The sequence below is a fragment of the Helianthus annuus genome, chromosome 8 (assembly GCF_002127325.2).
Source record: "Helianthus annuus cultivar XRQ/B chromosome 8, HanXRQr2.0-SUNRISE, whole genome shotgun sequence".
Lineage (NCBI taxonomy): Eukaryota > Viridiplantae > Streptophyta > Magnoliopsida > Asterales > Asteraceae > Helianthus > Helianthus annuus.
In genome coordinates this window covers 13,911,170-13,925,955 of record NC_035440.2, presented here as the reverse complement: position 1 = coordinate 13,925,955, position 14,786 = coordinate 13,911,170, and the positions used below count along the sequence as shown (strand labels likewise).

The following is a 14,786-nucleotide window of genomic DNA, read 5'->3' as shown; positions in this document are numbered from 1 at the left end:
GTTGGTCTTGTCGCCGGAGAAGGAGGTGGGTCGCCGGAGAAATTGGGGGCGTCTGGGTTTGGTGTTTGGTGTTTGGGTGGTCGTCGGTGTGGGTCTTGTCGCCGAGGGGTGGTTGGTCTTCTCGCCGATGAAGATGATGATCTGAGAGTTTTCAAAAAATGAAATGAAGATGATGATCTGAGAGTTTCAAAATGAAATGAAACGAAGATGATGAAGTGAAATGAAGAGAGAGAGATGAAAGTGACATTAATATAGAGACAGGACAAATGACAAAAGACATATAAACAAAATTACCTAAATACCCTTTTGGTTGGCATAATCTGATTGGTGGAGAGTGATTCTCACGGTTATTACAACTGGGGGTGGTTTTCATTTTAGCGACTCCCTAATAGATATTTTGTCATACATAAAAGAACTAGAGCTAATAATTAAGTATTTGACAAATAAAAATCAAGACGAGCTAAAATTTATTAGCGATTTGAGCTCGAGCCTTAGACGTAAAGCTATAAACAAGCAAGGAAAGCTTTGATTTGCATTATTAGAATCCTTAGATCTCAAATTAACCGCCACAGTCACTGGCGACGGAGATTTCTTAACAACTTCCTCCGGTTTCCTACCGGTTTACGCAATTCCGCCACTGATCTCGTCTTATTAACACCGGTTTACGGCAGTGGTGGTGGTCCAATTTTGGTTGAAATTTGAGTTCAGAACGTATATGAGGGAGGAGAGTTTTTTGTGAAGATGTTTGAAGAAAGGGTGTCATAACTTTTTTTTAAGCTGAAAAAAGCCATTTTCAGATCTGTTTAAAAGAAAAAAACAAACAGTCTTCAAGGGTAACGTCTGCACGCCTGCAACATCAGCTCCCCTGAAGATGTTTGAAGAAAAAACAAACACCTCCTAAGCAGATTATAAGACATGATATTCTCTTCAATCTATACGCAATTTCCCTAATTTACAACAAAACTTCACAGCCCTGAACTTCAGGAAATCGGTACAACAACAAAACACCAATTAAAGAATACAAATTCTTTACCAAAACAACTACCAAAATCTTTTACTACCACCATCTATACAACCACCAAATCCTATCAATATAAACCATCATCATTTAGGCGCTTGCCGTTCCAAGTTCAAGTGATACAAATTATTATCCCTCGCTATAGACCTCGCCGTAAACCCAACCGTCGTGGTCCTTATCGACCGTTGCCTCACCATGTTAACATACTCCGGATCATCCGTATTCCCTTCATACCTAATCCACTGTATCATCCCATGGTAAGCCGGGAAAAACCGCATCTGTACCGCCTTATAACAGAAGTACGGGACCAATGCAGCTATCACAACAAATAAAGTCACAACCCAATAACTTGGCGCCGGTACAAGCGTTTCAACAAACACCTTGTAAGCAGTTGTCGATATACTCGTCGGCATTGCGCCATACGCCAGTAAAAACAAGTACCACAGGATTATACCACCCCATATAAACACGTGTTGAATTAATGTAAAATAACTAACTGCAAGTGCCATTTGACAGTTAGCTACCCATACTACACATGTGTATATTGTGGCCCCCACTACTTCCATCCCCGCGGTTTTTCCGTTTTTTCGATAAGATTCGGGGTCTAGGGACCGGATGCAGAGGAAGAAGATTATGACGCCGCTGGCTAGACCGTTGAGCATCCAGCCGAATATGCGGCGCCAGCGGAAGAGTGTGTTTTGGACGCCTTCTTGGTATAGTAAGGGGAACTTGAGGCAGAACCGAGCTGATACGTCTTGGTCGAACACGCCTAAAGCGATGGCGGGGAGTGATGTGAAGAAGACGTTGTAGAGAGAGAGGTACCAGTCGTTGTACGCGGGTTGGCCTGAGAAGGAGGCGTATGCTTCGTAGAGGAATACGGTGGTTCCGAATACGATGTTTTTGTAGAAGAAGTAGCAAATCTGTAAATGTGAAACAACGGTTTTAGATTTCAGTTGGGTGATATAGCAGAAATTGTATGTAACGTGTTTACCATTTACGGTCCGGTTTTGACGAAAATTGTATATGTATATGTTAAAACGACCGGTATCAAGTTCAAACCCGATAACTGAACCATAAACTAGCAAACCGTTAAAACCGAACCGTGAACCGGATGGTACATATTTCAAACCGGCCGAATTTCTTCGGTTTCAGCGTTTTGGCCGGTTTCGACGGTTTACGACCCTTAATTGGAGGTGTTTAAGACAAATGATGAAGATTCATACCATTGAAGAAATTCTTCTGTAACACCAATGTCCATGCACCAACAGCAACCGTTCAAGAAACCGAAACTGAGCAATCGCGATATCACTCGACATAACCGCCTGCATTCCTTCAACACCGCTAATCCCGATACCAATGTCAGCTTCTTGAAGCATTCCCACATCATTCGCCCCGTCACCAATAGCTAAAGTGGTCTTTCCAGTTCCTTCTTTCACGAGTCTCGTAACCAGTGCTTTCTGTTTAGGGGAAGACCGACAGCAGATGACAGACGCGCAACCGACCGCAAGCTCCAAAAACGTGTTTTTAATGTCGTCATGGAGAGCGTACGCTAGAGATTTTCCATCAATGATGAGTGCGAACGGATCAGTGGTTGAAGCAGTAAGCTGAGCCTTTCCGGCTAGTATCTGCTTTTTAACGCTCTCTTTCGACACCTTGGAAATTACGGTTTTGTCCCCGTCTTTTTCGGCTGCTATGATTTCCGGGGACTCCAACGTTATAATAATCTGTTTCATTCCTTGTCTAAGCAAACTACAAGCAAACCTGCAAAAGATGTCGAAACAAGTCAACAAGATGTCGAAACAAGTCAACAAGATGTCGAAACAAGAAAGCAGACACACAAAACTTACCCGATATTGATGGCGGTTTCCATTTTATCACCGGTGAGAACCCAAATCTTGATTCCCGCTTGAGCCAGTTTGTCGATGCATTCCGGAACCTGATAAAAGACGATAATAATACAAAAAAGCGCGTTAAATATCATTTGTTAATCCGAAAAAAAGATTCACAAAATGAAGATCTCGTGTTTAAAAACTCACCCCTTTTTGCAGTTTGTCCTCAACGGCGGTGGCGCCAAGAAGTATCAAGTCTTTTTCAATTCCTTCGGTTGCTTCATCGATCAATTCATCGCGATCGACACTAACCGAATTCTTGGCTTCCGTGAACTTTTCATTGAACTCTTTGTATTCTTCCTCGGTGAGTTCACGATAAGCGAGAATTAAGGTTCTTAAACCTGCATCCGCATACTCGTTCACGTGTTCTTTTGTACTCTCTTCGAATTCTCTCCCGTTTTTAGCGAGTCTATCGAACATAACACTGAATACAACACAACACAAAAATAAAATTAAAACCCGACCAACGATGATTGGTAATGGATATAAAGACTTGTTTTTTGTCGGTTTTTTACTTACCTGTCTGCGCCTTTGCATAGTAAAAGTAGCTTTCCAGTGTCGTCCCGAACAATAACGGACATTCTCTTTCGTGCACTGTTGAACTCTAAAACGTTTAAAAGCTCATACGTCCTGCAAACAAACGATAAAAAAGATTAGAGATACAATACCAAAACGTTGCCCGAAACAAGAAAAACACGAAAAAGTTGTTACCTTTCGACTTGTTTCTTGGTGACCGGATCTAACTCCATAAACGAAACGGTTGTTTGCGTCCGTTTGTAGAACTCGAACCCGAGCTCTCTTGCAGCGATAACAAAAGCAGCCTCATCCGGTGATTCAGCTTCATACGTAACTTTTCCCGTTTCTTCATCCACATCAGGTATCGCAGTATGACAAATAGCTAACAACCGAAAAAACTTCTGAATCACATCCGAATGCGGTTCATGAATCCAGTACCCATTCGTGATCCGTTCATCCTCAAAGTTATACCCTTTAACCGATAATGTTGAATCATCATCGGTATTCTCATCATTAAGCTGATCTCTACCGTTAACGATTAACGGAGACCCCGTTCGTTTAGCCATAGCTCGTTCAACTTCCGTAACACCACGCCCGTACGCGGTCCCGGCCACCGAACACTTGATGAACTCCATCGAGTTACAAGTCAACGTCCCGGTTTTATCCGACAAAATCGTGTCGATTTGACCAAGTTCTTCGGTCAAATTCGAGGTTCTAGCGTGAGCCGGTTTATCCGCTTCTTCATAGTACATATGAATATCGTTGTTGATGAAAATCGTCTGCAACACTTTCACAATCTCGATAGAGACATATAACGAAATCGGTATCAAGTAACTATACAGTAACAAAGCAGTGAGAAAATGATATATTGCTGCAGCTGGAGCTCTATTCGGGTCGAAAAATATTTTTGCTCTATCCGGACCCAAATACCATCTTTTCTGTCTGTCACCATCTAAATCCCTTTTCGTAACAATCCCGAAATAAACCGACCCGAGAAACGCCATTAGAAACAAGATAAAGAACAAGAAATAGATGATGGTATCCATTCTTCTTTCGATCCCACTTCGTTTCGAAGGTGCTTCTGTAGAGTTTTGGATCACTTTCGTATCATGGCCCGTGAAGATCACAACACCGTATATATAATCCGTGTTTCTAAGCTTTGAATCGCGTAACAGAAGCTGTTGTGGCGAAAGTGCATACTGCTGTTCTTGATACTCCATTGTTCCGACAAAAGTGTACAAACTTGCGTTTGGATCTTCGCATTTGACAGTGGCTCTGAACGTGTTGAAATCTGAATCGTTATGAACTGTTGAAGTTGCGTCTAGTGATTGTTTTAGCTTCAGATTTGTTTCGCCGTCTAAATTCATTGTTTCGACGTAACATACTGCGTCTTCATAGCTTGATGAAAGCAACAGAAGATCAGCAGGAAAGAACTCGTCTTTTTCGACTTTAACTACATCTCCAACTCTTAGATTTTTCCATTCTCTTGTTTTGAATTCGCCTCCGCCTACATGAACTTTGACTTTTCGATTGTTGACCTCATGATCCTAAAACAACACAAGATTCAAAAATAGAGTTATAAGCCTAATTTTCAAAAAAAAGTTTTCGAATTGAATAAATAATAAAAAATAAACAGGACTAGCCGTTAGTCGACCGGTGGATACCGACTAGCGATTAATCAGGATTAATCGGATTGAGATTTTTATATGTAATCTTCGGATTGAGACAAGTTTTAACTTATAACCCTTCATCAGCTTATTTTTTAAGTAGACACGATTAATCACCGAAATGTACGAGGTTTGACCGGAAAATTGCTGAAATTTGGCCGGAACGGCCGATTTTTGACGGATTAGGACTGCCTAGGGCCGCTGTTGACCGTCTAGCGATTAATTGGCCGAGTAGAGAAAAGTTACTCGATGAACCTCCGACTAGTGATTAATCGAGATTAATAAGATTAATCGGATTGAGATTTTTATACGTAATCTTCAGTTTTATATATACATACGCACACATTTTTTGTGTGCGATTTTTATACGTAATCTTTAGTTTTATATATACATAACCCTTCATCAGCTCATTTTTTAGGTAGACAAGATTAATCATCGAAATGTATGTACGAGGTTTGACCGGAAAATTGCTTAAATTTGTTTCGTAACTGGCCGGAATTTGTCCGGAACTGCCGATTTTTAGTCAACTAGGACTGCCTAGGGCCGCCGTTGACCGTCTAGTCGGTTAGATTAAAATTACTCGGTGAACCTCCAACTAGCGATTAATCAGCGTCTAGCCACATACTAGTCGGGATTTTTACAACCATGACTCCGAACAATGAACATACCTGTTTTTGCCTCTGCCAATCTTCAATACCTTCTTTGACCATAGTAGCACCAATGACAACAATCAAAGGAAGAATAGCACTAACAGCAGAGTAAGGAGCAAGTTCTGTAAATGACAGAATACCAGTAACAAGAAAGTAGAAATTTGCAACTCTTCTAAACTGTTCAAACAATGATTTTGGTAAGAATGTCATTGGTGTATACTTAGTTGACCTAACATAATTATCTGCATAACTTTGACTTGCAGCCTCTGATACACCAGTCTCATTACAATACACAACTCTTGAGAATCCAGGACCACCAATCTGTGAATGATCATCTTCAAATCTATTTCTTCCACATTTGAATGAATAGATCTTGCTAAAATGCAACCTTTTTTTCCTCCCTGTACCCATTTTTTTTTTTTTCAAATTGTTGTGTAATAATTTTTAAAGAAAAATACTGAAATTTTTCAAGAAACAGGTTTACACAAATACCCAGATGAGAATCACTCAATAAACAACAAAAAGATTGGTGCTTTACACACACCCAAATGGTGAAATGAATAAATTAATTTGGTTCAAGCAGATAGCTCAAAACCCAAGTAATTAAATATGAAAATCAGCACAACAAGAATCCTCAAGATTTCTTGTAAATTTACAATCTTTTTGCAAGATTTGTTGTAAATTTACAAACTTTTTGTACAAGAAATAAAGGGTAAGAAGAAATGAAGAAAAAAATAATGGATTTTCCAAGAATCATAGGAAAGTGTATATGTGTATGTATGTATGTATATGTGTATATAAGTGTGTGTATATATTTAAGAAGGTGTGAGGAAGAAGGTGGGTCTGCAATTTGATTGTTTCTTTGAGCTCAAAAGGTTTGAACAAAGACTCAAATGATCAATCTTTCTCTCTCTCTCTCTCTCTTGTTTTGACTTTAATAAGGCAGCGTGTGTTGATTAAAATATAAATAAATTTATAAAAAGTTTCAACTAACACATAATAAACAAATTCAGAAACAATTAATACATTTTGGAATCAATTACAATTCACAAATTGAAAAGGGGAAGCTTCCAAAGAATCATTTGAAATACAGACTGTTCAAAGAGGGATTTTTTTTTTTTGGATAATTAATTTTGAATTGATTTCAACAATTTATTTACAGAGTCATAAAATATTATTAATGATTTATTGGCCGGAAATTAAATTGTAATGGGGAATTTTTGTACCTGTGGCGTGAGAAATGTCGCCTCCGGCCTCTTGTTTCTTGTAAAAGAAGCTACAAATGAGAACAGACAAATGGATCTTTGAATTGTGTACAAATGTTTTTTCTAAATGAATTTGTTAAATTGTTTATTTGTGTTTTTTTTATTTTTGTATATGTTTTATTACAAGAAATGCCTGTAGTTCTGTACTTCTCTATACATTTAGAAGTGGATTGGGTGGATGGAAAATCAGATAAATTTAGTGAAATGAACTATAATAAATCTATATCTGTATTTATATCTGTAATCTGTATTTGTAATATATAATAAATAAAAATATTTGAGAACACGTGTCTTCTCTGATGCCTCCTCATTATTAGTTATACACATTTCTAAGATAACAATAATTTCTACAATTTTTTAATGAAACGTTTTTTTTTAAATAATTTTGTTCATAAAATATATTTTTTTATAAATTGAACATTTCTTTTATTATTTAACCTGTGTAATATAAACTATATCGTTTTATAAGAAATATTTACAAATTTATGAATCCTATTATTTTTATTATTAACCCGTGTAATACACGGATGTATAACATAGTGTCATTATATAATCTATATATAATCAAAAGTTTAGTTGCATGTTAGTGTTTTAAAGCCAAAATTTATGATGTTATAAATTCACCACTTAAAACAATATTGATCAACCTATTTATTCTAAAGAAGCTCAAAAGTTATATTGATTTGTAACTTATCTATACTATATTAAAGTAAATAGATTTAATTTTATGCATTTAAAAGGTAATATGAAATGGTGTAGACGGTTACTAATTTACTTACTTCATGTAAATGACTTGGTTTTTTCATTTAATAGGTGAATAACTGAATATAAAACGGTGGGCATTATATTGTATTTAAAGTTTTCATTAAACTCGGTTGGTATACACAGTGTAAGCCCAACCCACTATATAATCCCTTTTATCTTTCTTTCCTCCCTCATTTGCATTAAACCCTAGCCCCAAATATTATCGCTTTCTAGAAAAACACAAACTTCAGATTGTTACTCGACAAACACACCCACTGCAACTTTCTAGAGAGAGAGAGAGTTAGGAGAGTATGAGAGAGGGGGACGACCGGCTGCCACCATGGGCGGTGGAGCTCCGGTGGCTGGTGTCGTCGGTTGTTGACGTTGTTTGGCCTGTGACCGAGCGGAGGAAGAGAAAAACGGGGCATGGTGTGCGGCGGCAGTGGTTTCGTGGCGGCGTGCCGTCTTTCCGACGAAATAACATCAGCAACGACATCAATATCGGAGGTCATTTGGACCTCCGATGACAGCGACGTACGGCTCCGGGGTTCGGGTTCAGATTGGGGTTCTTAAATGTTCGGTTTTGGAGGCGACACAAGGTATTGGGTTTCTACATCATCAATCTAGGATTCCGGCGAGTGTAAGTGCTTACATTATTTTTGAATTAAGTTAATAAAGAGAAAATGATTATAGGAAGTTTTGGTAGAATTTTGGCATGTCTGTAAAGTTGTGATGGAGCGAAGGCATTAGCAATTATTAAAGATAAACTCTATTGTTGCGGTTTTTTTTTTTATCCCATGCTGGATAACATCATTGCATCTCAAGCAGCTTTAACTTCGAATCCAGGTATGTATTTCTTGAAACAAACAGATTTGTTATATATTTTGATTAATGTTCCTAGAAAAAGAAATCATTTTAGTTAACGTTTTTTTACATATTTGTAGACGAAAAGAAGCCGATTCTTACAGATTTAATCACCTACGTTCAATTGGCTTCCAGTTACATAGCGGGCTAACAATTCTTATATATGGTTAAAGAATTTTAAGTAGTATAGACAAGTTTTATTTGGTATTGGAGTTTTTTGATATAAATGTAAGTAGTATAGTCGGGTTTTCTTTAACCTAAAATCTCTAATGTATGAATAAATGGGTAATTTATTACATTCACTTGACCTGCAAGGGCTTTTGTGTTAGTTTATAGACACTCATTGTTTGAGACTTGGAGATACATCAAAGCTTTACAAATGGTAAGTGTCGGACATTAAGATGGAAAGAATTTGTTGCAGTTTTCTATTTGGGTGTTGAACTCTGGTAAATGATCAAGGAATGGATTGTACTTATTTTTCGTTATAAAAGTGTCAGTATAGTTTGATCTCAAAGTTTGAAGGATATTGGTATGAAGGTGGTACCATTGGCCTCATTGCCAAAAGAAATGACAACAGAATATTCAATAAGAAATGGTATTACAGCCTGTAAATCACAAGCACACCTGTTACGATTCGCCATCTAGGCAACGAATCCCTGTACTACCACATCGATGGGTTCAAATCTATTAATTAGATAATCCAATTCATTTTTTATAAGAAGCGTCAAAGATAATTTATTTAAAGTTTAATATAAATTAAATTTTGTATAGTGGCACATATAATTCGATTCCATCAGCCTTACTTTACCATTATCTTTGTATTTGGTCTTTGTTTAAATTTTATTCAATATCATTTAGTAATTCTTATTTGTTTTTTTTTTAATTTTAGTATTTAAAAACTTTGGGATACGAATGAGCCAGTTTTCATCTTAGACCCCTATGAGGTTTAACCGTTTGAAATTTAAAACGTGTTGATATAATTGTGATTCGATTGGATATGTTTCTATTGCAGTATTTGGATTGAATTGACTTTTGCAATTTAATAATCGTCAGTTATAGTTCGTTTTTTGAATATAGAGAAACACCGACTTATTTAAGGTGCTTGATTTGGGTGATTAATAGCAATATAAACTGCTATTGTAATTTGGTGTGATATTCAATTTAGTATCAGCAACCTAATCAAATTGTGCCCTAAACTTAGAGTAAATGTGTTCACCAGCAAGGTAATAATATGTGTTAAAGTAAGGCTAATCTAACCATTGTCCCTGTAATGTATGTTTTTAGACTTGGCATACATGTTTGTTCTTAAACAGATTCCGCAAACAAAGTTTCCTGTGCTATACACGCCTTAAATTTTGTGTGGCCGGCTTATGGTACAAGCTCTTATCACGTTTTGTATGGCTTCTCTTACATTGTCTTTTGGCTAATTATCTTTTATCCATACATAAACATTTTCCCTGAACGCACAACAAAATGAAGGACACTAACTGTTGGTCATGCCGTGCATCGCACGGGCCTACCCTCTAGTTTAAATAACAAAAGAGATGTATTTTTTTTAATAGGGTATTTAATTTGGCAAGATATAACACCATTTTTTTCTATAATTGTTGTCAAATAGTTTCATTAATAGGGTATTTAATTTGGCAAGATATAAACTTTTTCTATAATTGTTGTCATTTTTATTATTCACCCGTGTAATACACGGATGTATAACTTAGTGTCATTATATAATTTAAATAACAAAAGAGATGTATTTTTTAATAGGTTATTTAATTTGGCAAGATATGACACTAATTTTTTTCTATAATTGTTGTCAAATAGTTTCATTAATAGGGTATTTAATTTGGCAAGATATAAACTTTTTTCTATAATTGTTGTCAAATAGTTTCATACGTATGCTACATGTCCAAGTTTAAAATCCTACTATTGGAAAAAAATAAATATGTATTTAGAATAAGTTTAATGAAGATGTGAAAAATACTTCATCTAGATGTTCTTAAATTAAACATTAAATCCTCTTATATTTTCACAAAAGATATTATTCAAAACCAGTCCAACAACTAAGTCGGGTCACTTGTTGCACCATCGCATGTCAAAGACCGGCGAGGTCTAACAAGTGACATGTCCCAACTAGTGACGGTATTAATCACAGTTAACGAAATAATAAAATTATAACTGGTTGGCTAAATGGAAAATTACGAAAAAAAAAAAAAAAAGCAAAACAAAAAAAAAAATTAAAGTTTGTTTATGGTAGTAAATTTTTTCACATTTTCCCTTGATTAAATGTTGTAAAGTATGAAGCTTTTCCTATGTTCTAGATGGACATTGAAATTTAGTCTTTGAATGTAACGGCGGCAAAGCCGGAGGTTCTAAGATGGTTTGACACTTTTCCCTCATAATAATCTGTTGACAAACTAAGATTAAAGTTAATGACTTTTAAATATAGTTTAAGAGTACCAGACTTTTTCGGTATCCCTTTCATATTTGAAAATGATATTCACTTTTTTTATAATAATATATATAGTCTCTTTACAAGAAGATTTAATAAACCTTATCTACACCACAATTTCTTTCTCTCAAGTCCAAGCCTCTTGTTGTGAAGGAGTATTAGACGAGATGTTATTAATAAGTGTCACATTGAGATCATGTATTGGTTATTAATCCCATTGGGTGGTTACCGAACCAACAAGTGACGTTTTTTAACGAAAGCTCATGAATAATAACTTTATTTTTATAATAATATATAACTTTTTATTATTCTATTATTTAATATAATAATAGTATATACACTTTAAATTTAACATATTTTTATACAATTATTTTATTTTTGCAAAATCATATTTCCTTTATCATTTATTATTTATTTTTTTAATTTATTTTTTCATAAGTAGTAACTTTATTTTCATAATAATATATAGCTTTTTAATATTCTATTATTTATTATTATAATAGTATATTTATTTTTAAGTTTAACATATTTTTATATTATTATTTTACTTTTGTAAAGCCATATTTTCTTTTTTATTTTTTATTTATTTTTTGAATTTATTTTTTCTCTTTAAATCATATTTCCGTTTTCGATTAGTTTGATATTTCTATAATAAATTATGTTTGTTAGTTTTTTCTAAGACCATAAACGATGATTTCATTTTTATAACAATATATAGTTTTTTACTATTTTGTTATTTAATATTATAATAGTTTATTATTATATTTACTTTACCTTTTTAAAACTATATTTCTTTTATCTTTTATTTTTTGCTTTTAGTAATTTATTTTCTTTTTTAATCATATTTTCATTATCAATTAATTTCAAATTTCTTTAATAATTTATGTTTGTTAAATTTTTTTCTAAAAACTTAGGCACGAGTTGTGGTTTAAGTATTTCCCTCTACATTCCGGTATAAGTTTTGTTAATATGAAATTGTATTCGAAATAGAGTATTTATTTGGTGTTGTAAAACGGTATAATGATAAACTAAACCGATTCTGACGGTTTACCTTTCTGAACAACATGCTTCAATTTCAAATAACGTTTGTTTTACATTGGCATTTGTTTTGTTTCGCCGCAACGAGCGACGTTAACAAACCTACTTGAAATTATCTAGTTTGAGAAGCATATTTAATTTCATAACTAACTGCACATGACTTTATAGCCTAGTAACATCTTAAGGGTGAGATAAGGATTTGTGACCAATAGATTTTAAGTTTGATTCCCACAAGGGGGTTTTCCCATATTTATTGGATTTACTCTTGAATTGGTGTATATGCATTATGCCTAGTGAAGATGAATATGATCGGGTGATTCCGTTGGTAGCACGATGATAATCCAATGGTCCGCTAGCTAGTGATCCAAATTTGCCCTTCAAAATAATGATTTTCATAATTCACTATCACATAGTTATTACTTTTTCATTTACCAGCGTTTAAATATGTATCTTGTTTAATTTATATCTCAAGTAATAAAAGAACACTTAAACAATAAATTGAAATTATCAAAAGTTTACTAAAATTCAAGTGTTTGCATGTTTCTCCGTTTTCTCAAACTTAAAAAAAAAAGTAGAACATCACCCGAATTTCCTCAAGTTCTTTTAATTTGTCTTAATTTTTTATTAAGAAAACACAAAAAATTAAGCTTTTTGTCCTTGGATTATTAATAACTCAATTCTATTAATTAATTTTTTTATCAAGAAAACACATAAATTTAAGCTCTTTTTCCTTGGATTATTAATAACTCAATTTCTATTAATAAGTAATTTGTCTTCATTTTTTTATCAAGAAAACACAAAATATTTAAGCTTTTTTTCCTTGGATTATTAATAACTCAATTTCTATTAATAAGGATAAAAAAAGCATTAGTAACCACTTAATGGCGGATTTTGAATGGAGCCAAATTATAGCATCGATGGAGGAGATGGGGGTTTGGTGTTGCTATCAATTATTTTGTTTTATTTACTCTAAATAAAAACTTTAAAATGAAATAAGAAGATTTAATGCTTAATTAGATATTGCAGCTAAAAATATATTGTTAGTATGAGTAATGATACATAAATCTAAACTAAAAAAAAAACAATTTGGTGGTTGTAATGCATCCTTATGAGTTATGAGAAACAACAATATGAGTGAATCTGAGATTAAAAAAATGATAAAAAGGAAAGAGAAATATAGTTGCGTAAAGAAATGAAAGAATAGAGACACTCGGATAAAGTTCTCAAGGGATATAGTATGATAGTGTGACGATAAAGTGTCTTGTTTTATCTAAGAGATAAATAGTTTAAATCTTGTAAGATGCAAATATATGAATATCTAGGAGTAGGTTATTTTGTTGTTAAAAAAAGTCTAAAGAAAAGTAAGTGCAAGGATAGATTTTGAGTTATAAGTTAAGGTGCATTTGATTTTCGTTAAATCGGTCCAATAACAAGCACCTGAGTATCAAATTCTCAATCATTTTTCTTTGAAACATGAAAGAATAGACTTTTTATAATATACGAATTCGAAACATGAAAGAATAGACTTTTTATAATACACAAATGTATGTTAATTGTTCATTTAATTGATTTGTAGTCACCAACTTATGTTAACATGCCATTATTATTATTATTATTATTATTATTATTATTATTATTATTATTATTATTATTATTATTATTATTATTATTATTATTATTATTGAACAACTAAAATACACCAAATTTGTCCTTTGCAGGATTTGAACCACAACTACTTGGTTGGGGAACGCCGTGTTACAGAACAAGTTATATGAGTAGCTATTTATGGACTTTCTTCTATTCTATCTTTCCACAAGTAGTTTATGTACAATTAACTAATTAATTAATTTATAATATAATACCGTCTTGGATTGTACTTCCTCTTGACAATTTGTTCATTTGGTGGGACATTATTGTGGTTAAAGTTTAAGTCCATTAAAATAAAATGATAAATATGTTTTATCTAATTATTTGTTTTCGGATAATACGTATGCATATACATATCCAATGAGAAAAAAGCAGGTGCAAATGTATGATCACATCAACTAAAGTTAGGCCAAATATTTGATTAAATATAAATTTTAAAGTTGTTGACAAAGGGTTAGGTGTTTTGACAATGAAGTTTGAGGTGGTTAGGTTTAGGTTAGGCCATGCCCTAGTCAAGCTAGCCACATTTCTATTTGTTTATACTTTAAAAGCCAATTTTGACCGCTCCTTGGAAGAGAAAAGTAATGTTTTGTCTCGGTTTATGTTTTTGTGAAAAACTATTTGTTTCATGTAAGCACATAAGATGAGTGTTGGGTCTTATACGAGGTGTTTATGAGGATGGATGAGTTTAATTTAATCCAAGTAGATAGATTTGACTTGATTTTAATCCTTTGAACTATTTAGGATGAACTATTAGGATCGAGCACACATAAATACAAACACGAAATGCGAAAGCAATAAACAAACATACAGATTTGTGTGGTTTGGTTTAAACTGACACATGAAATACGAAAGCAATAAATGAACGTAAATATTTACGTGGTTTGGTCTAAACTGACATACCTTCACGGGCGACAACTAAGATATTCTTATTGGGGTGTTAATTATGTTACAAGAGTGAAGTACACGGATGGTCCCTGTGATTAACCATAATTTTGGATTTTGTCCATAGTTTTTTTAAAGTACGCTAATGGTCCCT

The 14,786-nt window shown here is 33.8% G+C and overlaps 1 protein-coding gene across 1 annotated transcript; it reads right to left on the bottom strand.

The window, feature by feature from the left end:
• Nucleotides 1-921: 921 nt before the first annotated feature.
• Nucleotides 922-6,665, bottom strand: LOC110872136 (putative phospholipid-transporting ATPase 9). The gene is made up of 7 exons (XM_022120914.2): nucleotides 5,759-6,665; nucleotides 3,619-4,970; nucleotides 3,427-3,537; nucleotides 3,055-3,331; nucleotides 2,866-2,954; nucleotides 2,242-2,779; nucleotides 922-1,938 (listed from the first exon to the last, which is right to left on the bottom strand). Exons 1-7 carry the CDS (start codon nucleotides 6,149-6,151, stop codon nucleotides 1,105-1,107), a joined length of 3,594 nt encoding a protein of 1,197 aa, XP_021976606.1. The 5' UTR covers nucleotides 6,152-6,665; the 3' UTR covers nucleotides 922-1,104.
• Between the last annotated feature and the right edge of the window lie 8,121 nt (nucleotides 6,666-14,786).